The sequence below is a fragment of the Podarcis pityusensis genome (assembly GCF_964106645.2).
Source record: "Podarcis pityusensis genome assembly, chromosome: Z".
Classification (NCBI taxonomy): Eukaryota; Metazoa; Chordata; class Lepidosauria; order Squamata; family Lacertidae; genus Podarcis; species Podarcis pityusensis.
In genome coordinates this window covers 15,381,370-15,404,916 of record NC_138044.1, presented here as the reverse complement: position 1 = coordinate 15,404,916, position 23,547 = coordinate 15,381,370, and the positions used below count along the sequence as shown (strand labels likewise).

Below are 23,547 nucleotides of genomic sequence, written 5' to 3'. Positions count from 1 at the left end.
GGAGTTGGGGGAAAATAGGCGATTTATGGATTGTAAGAATTCCAGGCGGATAACATGGTTTGGTGGTCAGGGGGAAATTAAACCGGGGACAGAGGGGGAGAACTAAAATCCAAAGGCTTGTTAATTTCTTTTTTTGAACTGGTTTTGTTTCATCTATTATATCTTTTATTTCTTATTTCTGATATTTCTATTATGTGGGGTGTCTTTATTATTAAAAAAAAAAGGGAAATTGTGGAATAAAAATGGGGTGGGCCCTGGGAAAGAAATCTTTGGCTTTTTATCAAGGGTATTGATGAGGAGTGTAGAAATTTTAAATTCGAACAATGGTCTAAACAAATTAAGTTTTTAATCAGAATTGAGAGCTTGTGGAGCCAACAATATGAAACAGGAATATGATAGGGGTGGGGGAAGGGGGGAGTCCCAGAAAGTGGATATATGAAAATAAGGTTCTGAATGTATTTTAACTTTTTACTTTCTGTATTTTTGAAAATTTTAATAAACATTATTTAAAAAAAAAAAAAAAGAATTTTAAGGTCTCAAATATAGAATATTCTTAAATGCACACATATCTAAATATATGAACCATGTGTCTGAAATAGTATGGGAGAACAATCCTGAAGCCATTTTGATTCTCCCACATTGACCTCAAATATTCCTCTGCAGTAAGGGAGGCATGTGGGGAAAGCCTTCCCATTGTCTTTTGCTTGCAAATCCTCTCTTAAAGAGTGTATTTGTGTATGAATCAGGTGAGCCTGTGACCTGGATTCAGGAACCATTATTAACCATCACAAAAGAATAGCCAGATTGCACTGGTAATGCAATCAGTGACCATTATCAAGTATCCCGACAGGCAGGATTTCTGCTGTAGACCACTGCCTCCTGTGATGTATGTATGTTTTAGGGGGGTGGTCTTGGGCAACAGGGTGGGCAATTTCAAGGGTCTATATAAGGGTTTGCGCACCATTGTTCAGAGTCCTCCTCCCTCCTGCATGTGGTGAGTGGGGATCCTGTTGCAACAGTTTATTTCCTTTAATAAAGATCAGGCTTACTAGCCGCTTTGCTTCTTAATATATTCTGGTTGGCCTCTGTTATTTTCTCCTACTGATAGGAAACCCACTTAAGGACTCTATACGGGCTCTTGGATAACCCATAAGGGAAAAGGAGTAGTATTTTTTTTCTTATAACATTGGACATCTTAATGATTTATATGAAAGGCTTCTTTGCTGCTTTGGGGGGGAATTGCTTCACGATCAAGCAAAAGGGAGCATTAAAATGAAGCAAATCTTACCACCACCAAACAGAAATGGGTTAAAAACCAGGCTCCAAATACACCATGCATTTAAGTCACCATACATTTAAGACTCCCCACCCCACCAAAGGATTGTGGGAACTGTTGTTTCCCTCTCACAGAACTAGAATTCCCAGCACCCTTGAACTACAGTCCTGTCCCTTTTAAAGATGTCTCACCATTATGAGGTCTAGAAGCTCTTGTTTTGTTTAAAGACAAATTTCTACACATGGAATTATTTTTCTCTTCCAGAAACAAGCAGGCCTGGGCAAGAGGTTGATATCAAAAGTTGAAATCAGAGACTCAAAGCTTTGGGAGACATCAGTGGGAAGTAGACATTTGTTACACCATAAACACAGATTGTGTGTTGCAAGGAGGCTGGAAAAGGAAGTCTGGGTTTTTGTCTGGATGTGTACAGTATTTTGCTTTAGGTCTAATTCTGATCTTTAGGGGTGTGTGTGGAAGAAACAATGCCATTGTACTTTGATTTATGTAACCTTGTACGAACCTTCTAAGTTTCTCATTTACAATGTTTTTCTGACATGCTTGCCTGCATTTGCTGTTTGTTTTTTAAAGGGCCAAAACTGCTAACAGTTCCCTACCTGGTCACCTGTGGAGAAGGAAACACTGGCCCGCTATGCTCCAACTGGATAAAAGCCTTTACCAAAGGTGTCATGGGCTTTGAAGACACTCAAACTCAGGACACAAGGGAGAAACGTGCTAAGAGGAAGGCATACTTGGCAAACCCTCACATGATCAACTCCCGCCCAGAAGCCAATGTCCCCACTGTGGACGGACGGGTGGATCCAGAATTGGCCTCCACAGTCACTTATTGACTCACTTTTAAAACTGTGTTTATGGAATACAATCTTACTTGGCTACAAGTGATTGCCAAAGAAGCTATAACCATGGGATAGTAACTATAGGCCTGATTATTACAGTTTGATATTTGCACACATTCTTGCATTTAAAAACAACAGAATTTGATCTTTGGGGATTCTAACCTAATCTGCACCTCCCAGGCTCTAACATATGAATCAGGGCTTACAGCACAATGCTAACTTTCTGCTCAGCAGGAAGTCCTAATAAATTCACTGGGTTTATAACCAGGTTAGTGGGAGCTAGAATTTCAGCCTTTGAGGTGTGTGAGATGAGGAAAGTGCTCTCCCAATTCATCCCTGATCCAGCAAACAGTTTGTTGGACTAGGAATGCATCATCTGAACTAGACACCACTGAATACAGAATGGTCCTTGTTGCAAGATCCCTTTCAGTCTTGCTATGAAGGCACAACCAGTGTTGCTGGCCTTCAGTGTAGCACTTCCTTCACTCAAAAATTGCCTTTTTCTTGTTAATCTCAAGGTATTTGGGGCAGGGTCCAGGGTTGAGGGGGATCTGGGCAGTGTCTGTTAATAAAGTATAGGCTGCTCTAATCTTTATGATGGATGGCGATAGCCCATGGTCCTCCAGTTGCTGCTGTACTCCAACAACAGTCTGCATTAAGCTTACCAGACGTCCCCATTTCCCATGAACAGTCCCCAGATTTACAAATCAGTCCCCATACAAAATCCATTGAAGTTGAAGTGTCCCCGGATTCATTGAAAAAAATCTGGTAACCTTAAGTCTGCATGGCCAATGGTCAGGTTGTAGTCTTAATGACCAGAGCCAGGGCCACAGGTTCCTCATCAGTTAGATCTCTACAGATCTCTATAGATCTCTATACTTGTACAACTAAGATTTCCCACCCCCAAATGGATTCCAGTTGGTCACTGAGAACAGGATGCTGGACTAGATGGGGGGCCATTGGACTGAACAAGGAGGCTCATCATATGGGAGAGTCAGGCTGGCTTTGCAGTTCCCCTTCTGAAGAAGTGAAGGTGAAAGCAGGAAGACTCTGTAGATTTAAACCAGGAGGTTCCCTTACTTTTCATTTTGTATCTTCCACAACCAGCCAAAATAATGGTGGTGCATTAGAGATTCTTTCCTCTGGAACACAAGTGTCCATAACTCCCCCTTGGACAGATGGGCAAATGCTAAGTTTCTGCCTTTAAAAAATGCTTGAATCCTCTTAGGTTACACAAGATAAATACATGTGAATTTGACCTCTTTATTATTATTATTCCAGGTGCAAATTCTGGGGTATTGCAAAATATATTTATTGGTGGATGAATGGAAGAAATCTACTGGGCAAGATGAAAAATTTGACAAGGACCTTTCTTCAAAGGATTTTGAGGTTTTAGCACAGAGTAGCTAGCTGGATTTTCATTCGCACTGCCGTAGCCCTTCAGAGGGCTAAAAAATGTAAACAAAAACAAAAAACCCTAAACGTAGACGGTTCGTCACACCCATGAAGGCGGCTGTGGATAGATGAGGGCTACATAAAATGGAGGCTTTTCACCAAACCTATAAATAATTTGGTGGAAATCAGTGCCACAAAATAAGGCAAGTACGACTAGATAACTGTCTAGATTCCAATTTGTTGCCATTTGCTGCGAGAGAACCTTCACAGACAGAAGCATTTTACCTCTGAATACTAGATACCAACAGCTACCTGCCTGTTTGTGACATACCGTAATATAGCCACAGGGAACCTACTGTTCTCCATATCTTAATAGACACCTAACTCACATCTTCCCCTGCCAAGCATGGACAGTGATCAGTGAACTGTAGCAGAACAGTATCTAGTGTGTCACAGGTTCCATCATTCTTCTGGCATCTTCTGAGTGTCTGTCAGATGGGTCTTTGGTGTAATACAGCAAGATTGTTCGTCAGGTCCACAGGCTCATTTGGGTCAGATTTTTACTGCCCCCAAATAGCAACTGCATAAATCTACAGAATATGGGACACTGCTCCAAAATTTATAATGTATGCAAATTTCCAACAAAGTAACAAGAATGGCTATAGGTGAAGATGGATTTCAGAAATCTGAATTGCCAATGGACTTTGTTCTGATTGCCCCGCCTGAAATAACTGTTCATGAAACCCAAACACACTGTCCCCAACCACCCACCCACCCACTTCTTTTTGCTACAACATAGTAGTGAATAAGCTTTTTGCTGGGAGAGACCCAGCTGCTGCACATATTTTCTCCTGCCTCTGTTTCAAGAGATGGTCCTCTCTCTAGCTGTTGTAATACTGTGATGGGTTGGCTTGTTTCAAAGCAGAAAAATCCCTTTCCCATAATACAAAAGGTGCGCTAGATCTATCGCTCAGATGGTCACGGCTCAATCTGGGAGGCGACTTCTTTAATTACAACAAGAACGCAAAAAAGAAGACGTGGGGAACACCTTGACACCAAAAGTATACAAACAGGAATATCGGATCACAGTAGTTTGTTTCGTTTTTTAAAAAAAATGTGTCTTAGAAAACCATTAAGGAAACTTAAAGGCGGCAAATACAGTGCCCACATGGTGCTTGGCAAGCCAGCTTCTATATGTTTCAATTTCTGGAGATTACAAAAGAAAGCAGAACAGTGTTTCGAGGCAAAAAAAAAACATTCCTTGATGAAGAATGCTCTAGTTATCAGATTATCAGTGCCTTCATGAATTCTAAAAAAAAAAAAGTGTGCCCTTTAAAGGGATTGTTGGGCACATACATAAGATGCTGGCAGTTTGGTTTTATTCCCCCACGGAACCCATGTTGAAAAAGTCAGTCCCCAGACACCGAGATGATGTGTTTTCCCTGCCCCTCCTATTTCTACCATTCTTTTTTCTTCTCATCCATAGACACGCCACCAGGCCCAAGGGCCACCACCAGCAGGAGGCCTCCGATGACGGACATGGTCTGGAAGAAGTCGTACTTGAGGAAGTCATGCATGGGTTTGTAGACTGGGATGGTCCAGAAGGCGTTGAAGTAGATGTTGATGGCAAAGAGCCAGATGACCAAGGTCAAGGCGGCCAGTTTCGTCTTGAAGCCGACAGCCACAAGGATGATCAAGGCTGTGCCCACAATGTTCTGGAGGATCTATGGGAGAAGATGGGACAGAGAAAAGTAGAATTCAGCAGAGGCTGGTGTAAGGGAGAAGAGGGCATCTTACCCCACCTAACTCAACCTCCCCTCAGCCAGGCCCCACCTGCTGGCCTTAGGAATTGCCACCATTCTAGGGGGAGGCAGCCCTGATTGTCAGCCTCCTCCTCCTTAGCCTCCCTGGTCTTTGACAACAGGCACTTTCAGTGGCGGAATGCTCACACATGCTCACACCCACCCACCCAGGAAGCAGACCTGGCGCCATCACTGTCATGTTTATCCAGGCTTATGGTTTTTAACTGGGAGGGTTAAAACCTTTCTTGGGCTTATCCTTTACACGCAGTGGAAGGACACATTCCTTGTAAATACATTATTTTAGTTACCTATTGCTGTTTTAAAATCTGATATTAATGTCTTTGCTATTTTATTTTTACTGTATGACTTGCTTTGAGGCAGCTGAGTGCAAAAAATATGGCCAATGCATACAATAAATAACAAAAGCATCTCATTAGGTAGGAGGGTGAGGAGAAAACTATAATCGGTTGACTCTGCCTGCCCTCCCTTGCTCTGGCTCCGCCTGATATTGGCCTCCCTGCTTTCCACCCTACCAGGATCAATAGGCACCTACCAGTGCTGGGAATAGGAGGAGCTGGAGGAGGAGGAGGCAAATCCCATACAAAAATACCTCTCCTCCTAAATAAAAACAAATTATTTGCAATGTTTGGGCCACTTACCGAAAAGAAGCTAGCATCAAAATGCAGCAGCGTCATAAACATGAGGACCAGCAGCACTCGTCCGCCCAGCTGCATGTACTGCTTAGGGGAACTTTCCCGCATGGTGGGGACTCCGGCGAACATGCTCTTCCCCTCTGACCGTGATTCAGCCAACAGCAGCAGCAGACCACCCCCCAGAGCAAGGTTCCTGTAGATGGCGAAATATAGTTAGTCCAAAACACACACACCTGAATACCTACACCAGGTGTGACAAGATTCACAAAGGGCTTGTGCACCAACAAAAATTAAAGTGACACAATCAAATATGCTGTTACAAGTCTTAAGATGCTTAAAGGTTATATGCTGGTTGCCTCTGGAGTTTTTGAGTGACAAGTCCCAAGAGTGAAAGTGGCTTACATTTTGACACCTGAGATGTATATATCTTTTGGGATCCACCTTATTTCTGTGATTGTAAGTTGTAAACAGTTTTTAACCTTGCGATTTGATTGTTGTCGCCAAACTGAGGCCTTAAGAGTGAAAGGCAGGTAACGGATGATAGCGATGATCATAAAACGTTAAGAAACATTCAAAAGCAACCTTGACAAGCAAAATGCGCAAGGGACGCTATAATCATTTTCCTCAATGCTGGCTGGTTAGAAGTGAATGATAAATGAAACTAAGATTAAATAGGCAAGAACTAGTAAAACGAGATAAAAGAGAATGAGACATACCTCATCAAAAACTTCAGATCCCATAAAATGCTGTATGCAATTGTCTAGGAGGAAACAACCAGACACGATTGAACCCTTTGCTTAAAACCACCTTTTCCTTTTGATCTTGAGGTTGAAGCAGCTAAATACTCCAAAAAGAAGCTTGGCATCTATCTGCTGATGCTCACTTTCATTGCTTCTTCTACCTTCCCTCTCCCACACTCTTTTTCTGTCCCCTATTTAGCACACAAACTCCTTGGGACCAAGGATCTGTTACGTTCACTTATGCTTTCTCTGCAAAGATCTATGCACATTAATGTCACTGTGTAAATAAGATGGGTTCTTTGGACAAGCAAGGGGTATGAGAGTGAAAATGGGGTAGCACTTTTTTGCTAAAGAAAAACAAATGCTTTACAGCCTTACTGCTAATATATTTTGCAAACATGTGAATGACTTAGAAGAGGAGGGTACCCATTTCAAATTTATTTTACTTCCCTGCTCCCAAGAACTTTGCAGCAGCTATCTCATAAGATAAGATCATAACATGAGTCTGTTGGATCATGTCAACAGCTCATTTAGTTCAGCATCATGTTCTCACGGTGGCCTCCCAGATGCCACACTAGCAGGACCCAAGCACAAGAGCATTCTCCCCACAGCAACTGCAGTGTTGCTTCTGGCTGTGAGGCAGAGCATAGCCATCATAACTCGGGGCTCAAGGGGAGTGTGCAGATTCCGCCTGAAGTACTGAACGTTACACTGCTGGACACGGGGCTGTTTTTAAATTTCTGTTTGCCCCCCCCCCTTGTGGTTTTCTTTGAGAAAACAAGACGTGTTGTTGTTTTTTCACTTCTACATAACTCAGGGCTAATGCGACCACGCCTCTTGTTTTGACTTCGAGCCCGTCAGCACTCAGACACCCAAGTTTGCTACTAAAGGCGCTTGCGGGGCAATGGAACCTCCAGCTTCAGAGCCAGGAGGCGCAAGTGTGAATAGGCACGATTTTTCAGTGTTGTGCAATTAAGAGTTGGGATTGATTTCCTTACCTGGAGTGCTATAATGCCAAATAATCCAAAGCAGGCATACTGAACAAAGTTCCTACTCAGCACTAGGATGCAGCCACCTAGGAAAGGAGGCGGAAGAGAAGAAATAGCCAAGTCAACAGCATTAGTGAATCATGTCCCCCTTGCTAAGGTTCTGTTGACCCTCATATCTTTTAAATCCTTGACTCGCCTGCAAACCTTTCTTGCTGGCTTGTCTCTTGAACCATAGCCTTCATTGATCAAACTTTAGCAACATCAATCTCTTTAAAGGCAGCCTTGTTTTTAAGCACTAGTCCAGCAGCCACCAGATCACCTGCCTGTCAACCATGTGACATGGCCATGAAATCAGCTGACCCATTTTCCTTTCCCACTAAAAGCAAACTCAGGGGACCGAGTGCTGACAGACATGGGAGCCAAAAGAGAGACAAAAACAAAGCGCATAGGCAAAGGTCCAGGGCTTGGCATGCACTGATGATCAGCTGTCATATACAGTCAGGTGCAGGGCTGTTGGGCATGGGTTGGCTGAAATCAGGTCCACGGAGTGGAGATTCCCCACTGCTCGTCTACAGTATATTAAGCCAAGAGTATATTAAGCAATTGTCACTGCAATTCACAACTGAGGAAATACTCCAAAGCTCACCTACATGAGCTGTTGGGCATCAAGCCATGGTGTACTGCTGCAGGATTGGAAAATGAGAGGCCTGTGAGTGGTTATTTCTGCTTTATAAGCCACCGGGGGGTGAGAGAAGAGAATGGGTGAAGAAGAATGAAAATGACTCTGCAGGAGAATGTAAGGATGGTTGACTTGTAGAGGTGGCAACCATTTTAGGCATGCGTAATTGATGCACGATTGCTGATGTACAAGTCATTTTGGACCCGGAAGAGGCCAGAACGGGTGTGGGGGTGTAATGGGGTGCAGCGTGCTTATGAATGCTCTGCCGATGCATGCAGGTGCCAGGAACGGAACCCACCCCCACCCGCAAAATGGCCACTACCTGTATTTATAGGAGGAACCTGGAAAGGCTGCCCACAGTCCGACTGAATGATGCCTGGGGCTGCTATCACTAAAGAGGGTGGGGAACCTCTAGTCCAAGGGCTTAACTTGGCCCACCTTCCACCTTCCAATCACTTGATACCATGTGTGTTGTTAGCAGGAGGGTAAGAAAACGAGCTGGGTTGGCCAGAAGTGCTGCTGATCAGCTGATCTGTGGGGCTTCAAAGCACAGCGCAGGGCTCTTTGCAGCCAGTCCCTTACCAAGAGCCCCAAATGGTGCTTTGAAGCCCTGCAGATCAGCTGATTCATGGGGCTTCAAAGCACCTCACCACTAGGCATAATTGTCAAATTTGGGGAGGGGTGATAAGGATTCGGCCTGCCGGATGTATCCGCTTCCCCACCCCTAGTTTTAAGAGGAGTGAGGGCAGCTTCAAAACCTGTCATCTGGCATAAAGGGGTGGGGTGGGGAAGGGGACTGTGAATGCTCTTAAGGGTTGTGATCTTGTAGAGGACATGCCACTATTATAGACTGGGCAGCTGTAGTCCAAGCAGAGAATTTATGGGTTCCTTGGTCCAGGAACCAGAATCTCCATTTAACAACAAGCGTACATGGATCTCAATATTGTGCCACTTACTTAGCTGTCCAAAAAGGTTAATGAAGACAAAGATGGAGGCCAGGAAGTACCCACAGTTCCATGTGGCATCAATGTAGTCCCTCTGCTCGCTCCACTGGAACCACATGCGGATGCCATCTTCAAGGAACGTGCTGATCAAGCAGAGGCGGGCCACATGCGGGAGGTACTGTTTTGTCACTCGCAAGAACTGCCAGGGGAAAGAAACACAGGTGAGAAGAATGGGCAGGAAGCAGGGACCGCCTGGTTTCCTACCTGGATAGGGATGGCTTTCCCCTCAAAGCACAGCTGTGTTCTCCCTCTGGTGTCAGAGGTAGCACACCTCAATACTTGTTACTGGGAATCGTGAGAGGGAAAGATTCAGGTTCTGCTTTCAGGCTTCCCTTAATGGGCCTCTGGTTGGCCATTGTAAGAACATGTTGGACTACATGGGCCTTTGATCGTATCCAGCAAAGCTTTTCCTAATGTCCTTAAGGGCACTTGCAAGTGTTTGGCTTGGGGAATGCCTTCTCATCACTTAAATGTAAACAAACCAAATTTGTATCTTGGGCGGTAAGGTTGACCCACCAGGAGATTCTAGCCAGAGCAAGTTCCCTCTGAGGTAACTGCAAACTGAGTGGGATGCAGGAGCCATGCCCCTTGACGCACGTTACATAAAGGGTGGAAATGGGGCACATACCAAATGCATCTAGCTTGAAAATGTCTCCAATTGTGTGACTGTACAGAGACCATGACTAATCAAAACTGGAGGGGAGGGGGGGACTTGCAATGAACCAGCCTTTGAAAACTCCCCAGATTTTATGGGACTACAACTTCTATCATGCCCAACTATCAGCAATGCTGCCTGCAGCTGATGGGATTGTATTCCAAAACACACACACAAACCAACCAAGATAGCACCAGGTTAGTGAAGGCCGCTGTAGGCAGTCTAATCCCAGAGCTATAGTATAAGGTCACACTAAAGGATTTGCTAATCAACCACCTTGTTTCTCATAATGCATTTATCTATCTATCTATCTATCTATATCTATCATTTCCTCATTTAATCCTCATAACAGCTCTGCGAAATAGCCAAGGCTGAGAGGTAGTGAATGGCCCACAGCTCACACAGTGAGCTTCATGGCCAAGTGGGGATCTGAACCCGTCTCCCAGGTACTCATCCAGCGCTCTTAACCATTATAACACACTGGTTCTCAATTGCCAGCCTTAGATGCTCCAAAGATGCCTCGTTTACTCCAGTACTGACCATTTATGAGACAAAAGGCTCAGAGATAAGTCTATTTAGCCAGAGCCTTTTAACAGACCAAATTCTCCATGATTTCTTTTTTAAAGCTAATTTTAAGCTAGTGGCCCTCTTCAGTGTACTCCATAATTTAAATGTACACACAGTGTAAAGTACTTCCTTTTGCTCATCCTGGATCTACTGCCAAACCAATCAGTTCAATTAGATGACTTTGAGCTCTAGCACTAGGAGAGAAAGAGTGGATTCTCTGCCCGCTCTCTCCCCAGAATGTATAATATAGATTGCAATCCTATGCCCACTTACCTGTGAATCCTTGCCTTTGCTTCCCTACCACCACAAAATTTCTGTGAACAGCCAAAATTTCCTGGTGTGAGTCCTTTTGCCCTGGGGCACCTTGAGACCAAGAGTTATGGAGACTTTTGCCACTCCATGTTCAGATGGTGCTGCAAAATGGTTTGTCTGTAACTGTTCAGGGAGGCAGCTTAGCTTCTTACCCAAAGTTTGAAGGATCTCTCAATTCAGGCAACTTTATATAGCAGGGGTATAGAAACTGTGGCTCTCCAGACATTGCTGGGCTCCCCCCTCACCTAAGCCCCAGCCAGTAGGGTCAATGGTCAGAACTAATGGGTATTGGAATTCCTGCAATATCTGGCAGGCCACAGGATTCTCCTCATTCCTGTTCTATAGTATTCTTTAGCTGCCCTTTTATTAATGTAAGGAGGGTGCCAGAAACCCTATTACAGTGGTACCTTGGGTTACAGACGCTTCAGGTTACAGATTCCACTAACCCAGAAATAGTACCTCGGGTTAAGAACTTTGCTTCGGGGTGAGAACAGAAATCACGCGGTGGCAGCAGCAGGAGGCCCCATGAGCTAAAGTGGTACCTCAGGTTAAGAATAGTTTCAGGTTAAGATCAGACCTCCGGAACGAATTAAGTACTTAAGCCGAGGTACCACTGTACGTTGTTTCGTTATCTTTTTTGGATTTGTTTTATCTTGTTATGGTTTTGTACATTTACTTGTTTCTCTTTATATTGGACAAAGCAATTTAAGAAATGGTTACAAAAAAGAGGTTTTCCAGCTCCCCGCCCCCCCCAAAAAACCCACCCTTCCTGGCACATAGAAAAAAAGCAAGTCAGGATAAAAGCTTCAGCCTAGCATTTCCCCCAATAGGCTAGCTTTCTGGATTCAAGCAGCGATACATGCACACACACTCCTACATTTATTTATACCAGGAAAGGCTTGCCACACTCGTTTCTGATGACTGGGTAAATGCACCCTTCACAGGAAGTAAGCAGATAAAAATAAGTTTTCATGCTGTTTGTTGAGCATGGTTACGGGACAACCAACCAGCAAGCTGGGGCAGATGAAAACTACAGTGTGAATAATGCCAGGCAAGTAACTTCTGGGAGCTCACAACCGGGAGCTCGTGAACAGGACTCGTAAACAGGGGTGTTTGCAAGGATTGGTGGAGGAGACTGAAGAGAATCAGCTTGTTTCTTTTGGATTAAAGCTGGCAGTTTGTCCGAGCTGTTTGGAGGCTTGATTGTTTGCAGGCCTGGTCCTCACCAACAAGGAGGAACTGACTGACAAAGTGGAAGTACTTGGAAACTTGGGAGGAAGTGATCGTGTCCTCTCCTCCTAGGTTCATGATACAGAGGCAAGGGAAAGGTAAGCTTAGTTCGGACAGGCACACTGGACTTGCCAATTTCAAAAAGCTTAAAGTGCTACTGGGTGAGATCCCATGGTCAGAAACATCTGACGAGAAGGGAGCCCAAGATGGATGGGAGCTTCTTAAGGGCAAAATACTGAAGGACCAAATGCAGACAAGAAAGAAAAGTGGGAGGTATCTAAACAAACCAGAGTTGCTGCATAAGGAGCTTACAGATGAACTGAGATTTAAGATGGACATGTTTCTTCACCTGTGTTTGAAGCAAGAGGAACAACAAGCGAGTGGTAGGTCCTCTATGTGGAGAAGACAGAAAAATGCTATTGGGTGACAGAGATTAGGTGGAACTGCTCAACAACTACTTTGCCTCTGTCTTTGCACAAAAGGAAAGCAATAACAGATTAATGATGTAAGGAGGGAGCTGCAGACCAAGATAGGAAGAGATGGTAAGGGAATACCTAGCTAGTTGATTTCAAACCTCCAGGGCCTGATAAGCTGCACCCAAGGGTACTAAAGGAGCTTGCGGTGTAATCCCAGAACCTCTGCCTATGATCTCTTAGAAAGCATGTGAGGTCCCAGCAGACTGGAGGTGGACAAATGTTGTCCCCGTCTTCCGAAAAGGGAAGAAAACAAGATCCAGGTATCTACCGACTGGTGAGCTTGACATTGATACCAGGAAAGGTTCTAGAACAGATTATTCAACAGTTGGTCTGTGAGCACTTAGAAAAGAATGTTGTGAATACTAAGACCCAGCACAGGTTTCTCAAAAACAAGTCATGCCAGACTAATCTCATTTCTTTTTCTGATGGAGTTAAACAACTTGGTGGATCAGGGGAACTAGCCCCAGGAGCAGCATGGGAAGCGTTCATGTGACACACCTAAACACTGCAGCCAACACACTAATGTGTCATGACACACAATTTGGAAAGCTGTGCATTAATGGTTCCTTGTCATCCAGGAAAAAAGTTACAAGTGGGGTGCCGCAGGGTTCTGTTCAACGTTGTTATAAATTACTTAGATGAAGGAATTGAGGGGGTGATCATCAGGTTTGCAGATGACACCAAATTGGGAGGGATAGCTAATGCCAAAGAGGACAGAATTGGAATTCAAAATGACCTTAACAGATTGGAAAACTGGGCCCAAGCTAAGAAAATGAAATTCAATAGAGACAACTGCAAGATTCTAAACTTGGACATGAATAACCAGCAGCACAAATGTAAGACCCCTGGCTTACCAGCAGTACATGTGAAAAAGATATAGGGGTCTTAGTAGACCACAAGCTTAACATGAGTCAACAGTGTGATGTAGCAGCAAAAAAAGCTAATGCTATTCTAGGCTGCATCAACAGAAATAATAGTACCACTCTATTGTGCCTGGAATACTGTGTCCAATTCTAGGCGCCACGATTTAAGAAGGATATTGACAAGCAGGAATGTGTGCAGAGGAGAGTGACCAAGATGATTAAGGATCTAGAAACCAAGCCTTATGAGGAACGGTTGAAGGAGCTGGGTGTGTTTAGCCTGGGGAAAAGGAGACCGAGACATGGAAGATGAAGCAAGCTTGTTTTCTTCTGCTCTGGAGGGTAGGACTTGAACCAATGGCTTCATGTTACAAGAAAGGAGATTTGACAGTAAGAGCAGTTCAATAGTGGAACAGAATCCCTCAGGCAGTTGTGGACTCTCCTTCATTGGATGCTTTTAAGCAGAGATTGGATGGCCATCTGTCATGGATGCTTTAGTTGAGTTTCCTGCATTGCAGGGGGTTGGATTAGATGACCCTTGGGAGTGCCTTCCATCTCTACGATTCTATGATTCTGTGATCACCAGACGTCCCCAGCTCCTGATATCCACCATGCAACAAGGCAGGAATTTATGCAGCTCTCCAGGTTAAAATGCAAGTGCTGAGATTGCTTATACACACAGAGAGAGCAAGATGCAAAAGCAGTAAGTAAAAATTCAGGCATGCTCACAGACCATACATGACTAACACACAGAATTGTACTTTTGGGTGGAACTAACCGAGGAAATCTGGAAGAAGAAACAAGGAGAAAAGCATGGAACATATTTACTCAAATTGAATAGCCTTTTTCATAGTTTCACAATTCCTCCCCTGATAAGAATTTTACAAGAAATCTGGCACCTTTCATGAAGAAATTATTTGTTAACTCATGTTACTATGTGGATACATATTTTCCCTTGTTTTTTTGAACCCTTGCACTTGTGATGGTGATTAGATGTGACTAGATGCAAATAAACAAAATTTGAAACTGGGACAGAGGTTTGGCAAACTGTCCTGGAACCCTAAACATCTTAAATTCAATATTTACAACATGGTTCTAGACCTCTGGAGGAAGACACAGTGAGACATGCAATTACTGATTTCAGATCACACTTGTTAATGCTGATCATTTACATCAGGGATTGAGAAATCTGTGGCCCTCTGGACATTGTTGGACTACAGCTCCCATTATCCTGGCTAGGGCTGAGGAGAGCTGTAGTCCAACAGCATATGGAGGACTGCACGTTCCTTGATTTACATAGTAGTTGCTTTTGGCTTTCTTGTTTCTCAGTTGCTTAAAACCTGCAGCTCATGGGTTGGCAAACTAAGGCCTGAGGGCCGGATCTGGCCCAATCACCTTCTCAATCCGGCCCACGGACGGTCCAGGAATCAGCGTGTTTTTACATGAATAGAATGTGTCCTTTTATTTAAAATGCATCTCTGGGTTTTTTGTGGGGCATAGGAATTCGTTCATTCTCCCCCTCCCCAAAAAATATAGTCCGCCCCCCCACAAGGTCTGAGGGACAGTGGACTGGCCCCCTGCTGAAAAAGTTTGCTGACCCCTGCTGTAGCTCCTCCCCCTGCCTCACGCTCACATAGTTGCAACTGGTTAAATGTCAGAAAATGGTATAGAGATTATCTGATCTAAAGAAATAACCCAAATAGAAGAGCTTCCTACAGGTGTGTGAAGCGGATGGTTTTGTTTTGGAAAACCCTGAGAGTGGGTAGATTATCCCATACTGTATATAATAAAAAGCAGCATGTTTTTCTCCTGTAGTTTCTATACTAATGGATCTACTGAGCTTGTGAACAGAGTACCTAGGGTAAGAATATAAAGATGTTGGAGAGGAAACCAGCAGCTTATTCTCTCTCAAGCTAAACCATTAGTGGGAAGGACTTTTATGCAGACAGCTTGGCTGCTAATGAGGTTACATGAATGGCCTGCCAAGCCTTGTAATGGAAAAGAGGGTAAAATAAACAACAATTACAGAGCACCTGGCTGCATTCAATTCAGATTTTCTACTGGGTCTAGTTTTCTTCAGGGCTGAGCTCTGGAAACGAGGCTTGTTGGGGAAGAGAAAGGGCAATTGCTAGTAGCAAAGGTCACCATCTTATGACGAGTGAGACTGTTCATCTCTCTAGCGCAGTACTGTCTACACTGACTGGCAGCAGCTCTCCAGGGTTTTAGGCAGGGGTCTCTCCTAGCCCTATATGGAAATGCCAGGGGTTGAACTTGGAACCTTCTGCATGAAAAGCAGGTGCTGTATTACTGAGCTACAGCTATCTAGCTAGCTAGCGATCATCTCGCTATCTACATTGCCTCAAGGCAATGTACACAGTGCAATAAACACAGCGAAAAACAGTTTTAAGGACCACATAAAATAACAACAGATAAATTTAAAAATAATATGAAGTAGACACCCGGTGGCGCTGTGGTCTAAACCACAGAGTCTAGGCCTTGCCGATCAGAAGGTCAGCGGTTCAAATCCCCGCAATGGGGTGAGCTCCCGTTGTTCGGTCCCGGCTCTTGCCAACCTAGCAGTTTGAAAGCACATCAAGTGCAAGTAGATAAATAGGAATCGCTCCAGCGGGAAGGTAAACAGCGTTTCCGTGCGCTGTTCTGGTTTGCCAGAAGCGACTTAAGTCATGCTGGCCACATGACCCGGAAGCTGTCTGCAGACAAACGCTGGCTCCCTCGGCCTATAAAGCGAGATGAGCGCCGCAAGCCCAGAATCGTCCGTGACTGGACCTAACGGTCAGGGGGTGCCTTTACCTTTAGACACACATTACAGAACCTATCCATTAAGCTGGAAAAGCCTATCCGAACAACAAGAAGTTTCCATTGTTTCCAGAAAAGTGCAGATAGTGGGCACCTGTTGTTGTCTTGATGGGAATGCTGTTCCACACATCCATACTGAAAGATCTGCTGCGAATTACTATGAAGTAGGCTTCTGAGGTCTTTGGAACTTGACTATGCTCTCCTGTACACTGCAGGGACCTACTGTGTATATATGGGATAACAGATGTTTTGGATCTGCATCTTCTGCCCAGTTTTACAAGACTGCATTCTCAGATGCTTCTTTCCATTAAAAAGAGGAAACTGTGCATTTATATGTATATCTGCATGTTTATTTCTATGAGTTTGTTTACACTAGTTGCGAAATGAGGTTTCTTAAACACACATTCTGAAAGCCCAGTTGTCCAGGAGAAGATCTTTCTTGCCCTTCCCAAAATGACTTTCACTAAAAATAACTTTTTTTTGCACTGATTTTTTTGTTTTTTAAATACTCACATCTTCTTAGCCACATACTCTGTTGGTCTAATGTTCAAATGGTGAGTTGGCAGAGCTGTGAAATAAGGATGTGTCTGTCTTAGTTCAAATATGAATTTGAACTAAGTAAGGCTTCTTACTTGGTCTTCAACAGCCTGCTCTTCCCATCTTGTGGGGACAAATTGAGGTATGGCAGGGCTGCTTTTGGGTGAGAAGACAGACCAGGTATGTGGAAACCTTAGCTTTCCAGATGTTACTGGACTACCACTCCCATGAGCCCCAACTAGCATGGCCAGGAATGATGGGAGTTGTAATTCAGCCATATCGGGAGGACCAAAAGTTCCCCACACCTAGGACTGACACAGGGAACAGAGTTCGCATTTCTGCCAGTGGAATTCTCATTGCCACATGGGCCCATAACCACAAGGGGTTCGGCCCCCCCATGGGTCTCTTTAGGAATCTTCCAGACTCCTTTCCTAAACTGTTGGCTTTCATTTCAAAAGAAAAAGATGCTTTTAATGTTCTTCATTTTGAGAATTTTTTTTAAGCACGGAGGCAGTATTTTTTGAATTGTTTAGTAAAATGCAAATCTATTCCTGCCTTCAGTTGATCTAGCCAATGAGTGCAAAACTGGCAAAATTATCTGGTGTGTGTGACGGCGTGTTTGGATCCTCTTGAAATTGCAAGGTGGATATTCATTTTTTAAATATACGCAAACCATAACCTCTAGGAGCAACTGATGCACTTCTGCCATAGTTGCAAAAGGCAGCCTCAAGTGTTTTGCAAGTACAGTACTTTGCAATTTAATTGCAAAGCAGCTGTTGAGGTTTTCGCAGCTAAATTGATTTCTCTGCCAACTTCTCCAGATAATTTCCTCTTCATGTCCCTTACCCCAGCAGACGGGCCAATTACCACCTATGCAACTACAAAGCAAAACCATTCAACTTTGGGGGAGTACAGCAATGTACCGCAGGTTATATGTCTGTATGTGGGGAGAGATATTTGCACAGTTGGCGTTTGTGTAACAAGCAACTCCTGAAAACATCTAATCTGGGATTTAATTGAAGATTCTTTAGATAAGGAAGGGGAGGAATGGAAAATTCAACTCTACAAGCTATCATTTTTTGGATTGGCTGGCATTTCTGCTCTAATTTGTGTGATGCCCGCATGGTTGTGATAAGCTAAAACACCCTGAAGGGGAAACATGTTGCTACGATTGCACTGGTAGCATTGTGATATGGGATACTCTAATTTATGCTGGCTGTGGTTGCTAGCCTTTTGTGGTTGCCACCAAAACTTGAGAGACCACATTGTCGCCCTGCATTTTATGGATTACAAAAATCTTGACTTTTTCTATCCAGCTGATGGGCCTGCCAGTAGCATGGAAGAGACACAACTCAGGGTAGAGCATCTGCTTTCCATGCAGAAGGTCCAAGGTTCAATCCCAGGCATCCCCAGGTAAGACTGAGAGTGTTGGCTATTTGCAGATTAGTTGCACTGCAGAAAGCATGCTGGGGAGACCACACATTCAAGAAACGCAAAACAACTTTTGCTAGGTTTTAATAACAAAAACAAAAACTCTTTTTACACTAAATTACAATATATCAATAAGCATGACCCATCCACCAGGGTACTGAGAGAGCTACATGCTGCTCTTTACCCAACAACTTAATTACCACAACTTAACAGCACCTGCTATACTGCTTCACAGCTGTAAAATAAGGTCATGTTATTTGCTCTGGCCTTTAAAGAAATACACATCTTGTGGAACAATAATGAACCTTCAAATTTAAAGAGACCATTCAACAGGGAGAGCCCTGTCTGAAACCCTGAAAATCCTTTGCAAGTCAGTGTAGATAATACTAAGCTAGATGGACCAATGATCTGCCCTGCCATAAAGGCAGCTTCCTATGGTCCTAGATAATGCTTTAAAAAATATTGTTTCACCTAGGGACCTCTGCTCCTAGGACAATATTAAGGTGGGGGTTTTATTGGCAAGGGGCATGGCTAGAAGGTAGGGCATCTGCTTTGCAAGCACAATGCAAGCACAATGGTTTACTTCCCTCCATCCCCAGACAGGGCTAGGAATGTCTCCTGCCTGAAACCCTGGAGAGCTGCTGCCAGCCAGTGAAGGAAATTCTGAGCTAGATAGAACAATGGTTTCTAGGCAAGAATGCTGACTGTTTTTTAAAATATGTCTCATTACTAACGTGCACAGCACTTTGCAGAGTAGCAGCATACAAAAAGATTATTGGCACCTGGAGCATAATCAAGGTGAAGAGGCAAGGAGTTGAGATAAAGAATAAATGTGAGCAGATGGGGAGCTGCCAGGGGGGAGGATGGGTGCAGAATTGTTGAGCAAAGCTAGGAGGATGCAACTCATGTGCAGGGAATTGATCATGGATCAAAGATTAGGGATAGAACAAAACTGGGCTGTAGAAGGTTTAAAAAGGGATGTAGCCATTGTGGTGCCCTCTAGGGTCCAGATGTTGTTGGATTCCAAATCCCATCAGCCCCAGCCAGTTCAGTCAGAGATGATGGGAGTTGTAGTCTAGCAGCATCTGAAAGACACTGCAATTGTCTGGGCTAGCTAAAGGAGAATGAAGCTGTGTGGGAATTGGGGGGGCTGAGAAAAATGGGGTCATTATTACTGCTAACTCAGCATTTTTATATGCTTGCCTAAAGACATAAGATCATGAGTAGGCAAACTAAGGCCTGGGGGCCGGATCCGGCCCAATCACCTTCTAACGGACGGTCCGGGAATCAGCGTGTTTTTACATGAGTAGAATGTGTCCTTTTATTTAAAATGCATCTCTGGGTTATTTGTGGAGCCCAGGAATTCATTCATTATTTTTTTCAAAATATAGTCCGGCCCCTCTCAAGGTCTGAGGGACAGTGGACCGGCCCCCTGCTGAAAAAGTTTGCTGACCCCTGCATAAGATCATAAGAAAAGCTTGCTGAATCAGGTCAATGGCCTATCTAGCCCAGCATCGTGTTCTCACAGCGGGTAACTATGTCCTGATGGAAATCGGAAAGGAGGCTCTGAGCACAAGAGCACTCTTCCTTCCAGGGGTTTACAGCGACTTGTATTTAGAAGCATTACCACCTCAAACCACAGAGGCAGAGCGCAGCCATCCTGGCCAGTAGCCATTGATAGCGTTCTCCTCCATGAATTATGTCCAATCCTCTTTTAAAACCATCCAAGTTGGTGGCCCTCACTGCCTCCTATGGGAACAAGTTCCATAGTTCAACTACGTGCTGCATGAAGAAGTACTTTCTATTATCTGACACTTCGTAACTTCAAGGTGAGCCAGGGCCTTCCTTAATCAAGGTTCATAGATCAGTGGCAGAACATACCTGCAGTGCACGGGGTTGGACTAGAAGACCCTCCGGGTCCCTCCCAACTCCATAATTCTATTATTCTGACATCTGCTTTGCACTCAGAAGGTCACAGACACAATCCAGGTATCTCGAGGTAGGGTTGGGAGATTCCCTGCCTGAAACCCTGGAGAGCTGCTGCCAGTGAGTATAGACCAGCCTTTCTCAACCTGTGGGTCCCCAGATGTTGCTGAACTACAACTCCCATCACCCCTAGCTAGCAAGGCCAGAGCTCAGGGATGATGGGAGTTGTAGTCCAACAACATCTGGGGACCCACAGGTTGAGAACCGCTGGTATAGACTATTCTGAGTTAGATGAGGGTCTGACTCAGTATAAAGCAGTTTCCTGTTTCCTATGCGCCATCTCAGCCACTATGCTACGTCTAGTTATTTGTCCCACTTTTTCTCCAAGGAGCTCACAGTTGTGTACACTGTTTTCCCCCTCTCCATTTTATCCTAACAACCCTGTAAGGCAGGTTAGCTTGAGAGTAAGTGACTGGCCCAAGGTCACCCAGTGCACTTTATACCTGAGTGAGGATCGGAACCCTTGTCTCCTGGGTCCTAGTATGGCAGTCTAACTGCTGCACCACAACAGCATCCCATACTTTGTTTGCTGAGGTAGTGTAGAAGTTCAGCCAAGCTGCTAAGCTCCAGGGCCCTCGATCATCAAATTATAAAAACTCTTACTGCAGAAGTGACAGAAGTCACTGTTACCATGCTTGCCGTCTCAGATGCCTTTTTCTTTTTTTTACCCAGGGTAAATTAAGGTCATGCAGTTAAATGTATTTGTTACCAAGGGATATTTTTACCAAGGGATATTATCGTTTCTCCAAACCAAAGAAAGCAGATAATAATGTAGGATGTAAACTGCTTTGAGATTTATTTATTTTCTTAAATATACAGCAGTATAGAAATGAAAAGAATAATTGTTATTATTCGTTTCATTTCTATAGTGCTTTATATTTAAGAGGGGGGGGAATACCCTGGAGTAGCACAGGATGTATGTACCTTTTTTGTAAAGGCAACACACCCACCCCAACATCACTTGCTGGTTCACTTAAGAGGCACCAGACACATCAAACAGCTTAAGCTGTTGCCTGTCTCACACATGTTTTCCATCACAGTGCCAGGCTGTGGTTAGATAAACTGTACCAGGGCAGGAACAGTTGACACTGGCTTATGAGATAATACTGGATTGTCTTTTCCTTTGTCCAAAAGGTAGGAAGCAGAGACGTGTCTTTTACCTTCCACACACCTGAACAACAGAATATGTCACCAACTGTTCTTCCCCTAACACCAAAAGAATTAAAACAACTTTTAACACCTCCTGGTCATTTTCTTCTTAAAAAGGAAACCAGAGGAATAGTTTGGGGCAGTTTTCTACCTTCTCATAAGCTAAAAATAAATATACACAAGGGCAGTAAGGAACCAGATGTCACATGAGCTGAGGAAAGGAAAGGAAGCTTGAATTCCATTCATTCATGAACACAGGGGATAGGGAGGAAAGTTTTTAGCCTCTCCGCTTTTGATCCAGAGAAAGGTGAAGATTTGGCTCTTCTGGCTAATAAACAACACCAGGATAAGATTGGTTTGTGTTAGCACTCTATTTAATCTGGAGTACCAAACAGAGGTACTGATGCCTCCAGTACAGAAATCAGTAAAAATAAATAAATAAAAGTAAGAAAAGACTTGGGGTTTTTGTAAACTTGAATACTATTCAAATATAATAGGTAAATGTAAATATAAAACATAAATGATCAGCATATTACCAATACACCGATCAATTTCCTCATGCTTTGTCCAGCATTTTGATAGGATCATGGTCTCTGAGAAAACACCCTTTTCTGATTTTACATTACTTTGGAAATCTCCATATCCCCAAATGTGGAAAGTGTTTTAAATTAAATTAAATTAAATTAAATTAAAGTAAATTAAAGTAAAGTAAAATAAAGTAAAATAAAGTATGGGGGTAGTTCTTTGTGCCCCCACTCCAAAGGTAGGGTACATTAAATGACTCACACATTCTACAGAGGGAAAGAGAGATTATACTGGTGGTGGTTAGATACCATAGCACTCCCAGACTCCAGAAGCTCATGGGTAGAGAAACTTCCATTATTTTCACATTTTCTTTCCCTTTCTCTCTCTCCCCCCCCCCCCCACATTTATAGACCACGTTAAATAAACACCCTATTCCAACATCTACTTCACCATTTTCTGGAAATTGTCAAATCTCTTACCTCCCTCAAGGATAGGATAAATATAGCAAACAAACGCACAGGACACGCCTTCATTTCGCTAACGTGCAACCCCATAACATTAAAGCGAATCCCTCTAATCTCAGAGGCAAATTATTGCCAGTGGGGAGGAAAATCTATGATGTCTGAAAGTGGTCTTCTGTCCCATAATAATCCAGAGTTCTCTTTAAGGGGAATGGTGAATTTCAGCTTGATTAGCTACTCGATAGGGCTGTCTATTCACAGGTGATCTGAGCCCCAATTATCGCAAGACGCAAACCTTTAGGAGGTTGAGGAGGCGAGTGATAAAACCCTGGCCCTCTTAACATGGCTTTGGTTTCTCATTCTGTCTGTGATGGGGAAGTAAGACTTATCCCACACCGATTAAGCGAACACTCTTAAGCAATCTTCCCCCGTCATTTTAGATTAGATCACTGAAAGATGGGGCCGCGCCCCTCAAATTTGTGCGGGTGCAAAGCACTCGGGAGAGGGGAAGGCTGATCTCCCGATTCCCTCTGAGGTGGATCCTATGATGTTGGGAACGAGATTGCATCCTCAACGACCAATCCCCCCCCCCCCAGCGCGCACACACACACAACAGGCACAAAATACCAACACCCCCACTCCGCAAAGCTTCTTCTCTCCTATATAATACAAAGAAGACGCGTGAAGGAAAGGGACTGGACGCTACAGAAATATCTGCAAAACCCCATGTGTGCAGTAAGGCCTCCTCTGCTTCAAGAGAAAGTGGGGCGAGGAAAGAGGAATGAATCCACACCCACCTGGTCTGCAAAATCCTCTGCGGTGCTCATCAGATCGTTCTGCCCCATGGCTAAGTGAGTGCTGCGGGAGTGGCGAAGGGAGCAGTGGGTTTCGCTCCAGGATGTGTTGGGTGCTGCTCAGCGCCTGGGAGACCGGACTAGCCGCTCACTCAAACACACCCCCGACAACCCCTCCTGTGGTGGCTGCTGGCAGCTTGCTGCTGCTGCTCTTATTGCAACGAGGCTGCACAGGAAGTGGCTGCACTCGCTGCGAGAAGCACTGCCACGTAGGCCAACTCTTAAAGGAACCGCACGGGGCGGCGGGGCCTCTGAGGAATCTCCCTTTGGCTTGGGGAGGAGAAGCACCACAGGC

General features: G+C 44.2%; 2 protein-coding genes and 1 long non-coding RNA gene across 5 annotated transcripts in view; 2 read left to right on the top strand and 1 right to left on the bottom strand.

Annotated features, from left to right (window-relative positions):
• LOC308468466 overlaps window positions 1-4,559 on the top strand; it is a 9,268-nt gene extending 4,709 nt beyond the window's left edge. The window contains exon 2 of the long non-coding RNA XR_013981671.1: window positions 1,541-4,559. This is a non-coding gene — a long non-coding RNA (uncharacterized lncRNA). The remainder of the gene's footprint in view (window positions 1-1,540) is intronic.
• On the bottom strand, window positions 4,511-23,547 carry SURF4 (surfeit 4). 3 transcript variants are annotated; one of them, XM_080990670.1, is made up of 7 exons: window positions 12,711-12,905; window positions 10,888-11,027; window positions 9,345-9,531; window positions 7,719-7,795; window positions 6,697-6,740; window positions 5,987-6,173; window positions 4,511-5,249 (listed from the first exon to the last, which is right to left on the bottom strand). In XM_080990670.1, the coding sequence occupies exons 3-7, from the start codon at window positions 9,448-9,450 to the stop codon at window positions 4,983-4,985; spliced, it is 681 nt and encodes a 226-aa protein (XP_080846796.1). In that variant the 5' UTR covers window positions 9,451-9,531; window positions 10,888-11,027; window positions 12,711-12,905; the 3' UTR covers window positions 4,511-4,982. The 3 variants fall into 3 exon arrangements, with proteins under 3 accessions (XP_080846796.1, XP_080846795.1, XP_080846797.1); XM_080990669.1 differs by lacking the exons at window positions 10,888-11,027; window positions 12,711-12,905 and adding an exon at window positions 23,196-23,547; XM_080990671.1 differs by lacking the exon at window positions 10,888-11,027.
• The window catches only part of STKLD1 (serine/threonine kinase like domain containing 1), a 38,148-nt gene continuing 32,795 nt past the window's right edge, over window positions 18,195-23,547 (top strand). The window contains exon 1 of the mRNA XM_080990618.1: window positions 18,195-18,259. The gene's annotated coding sequence lies outside the window, so the exon portion shown is untranslated. The remainder of the gene's footprint in view (window positions 18,260-23,547) is intronic.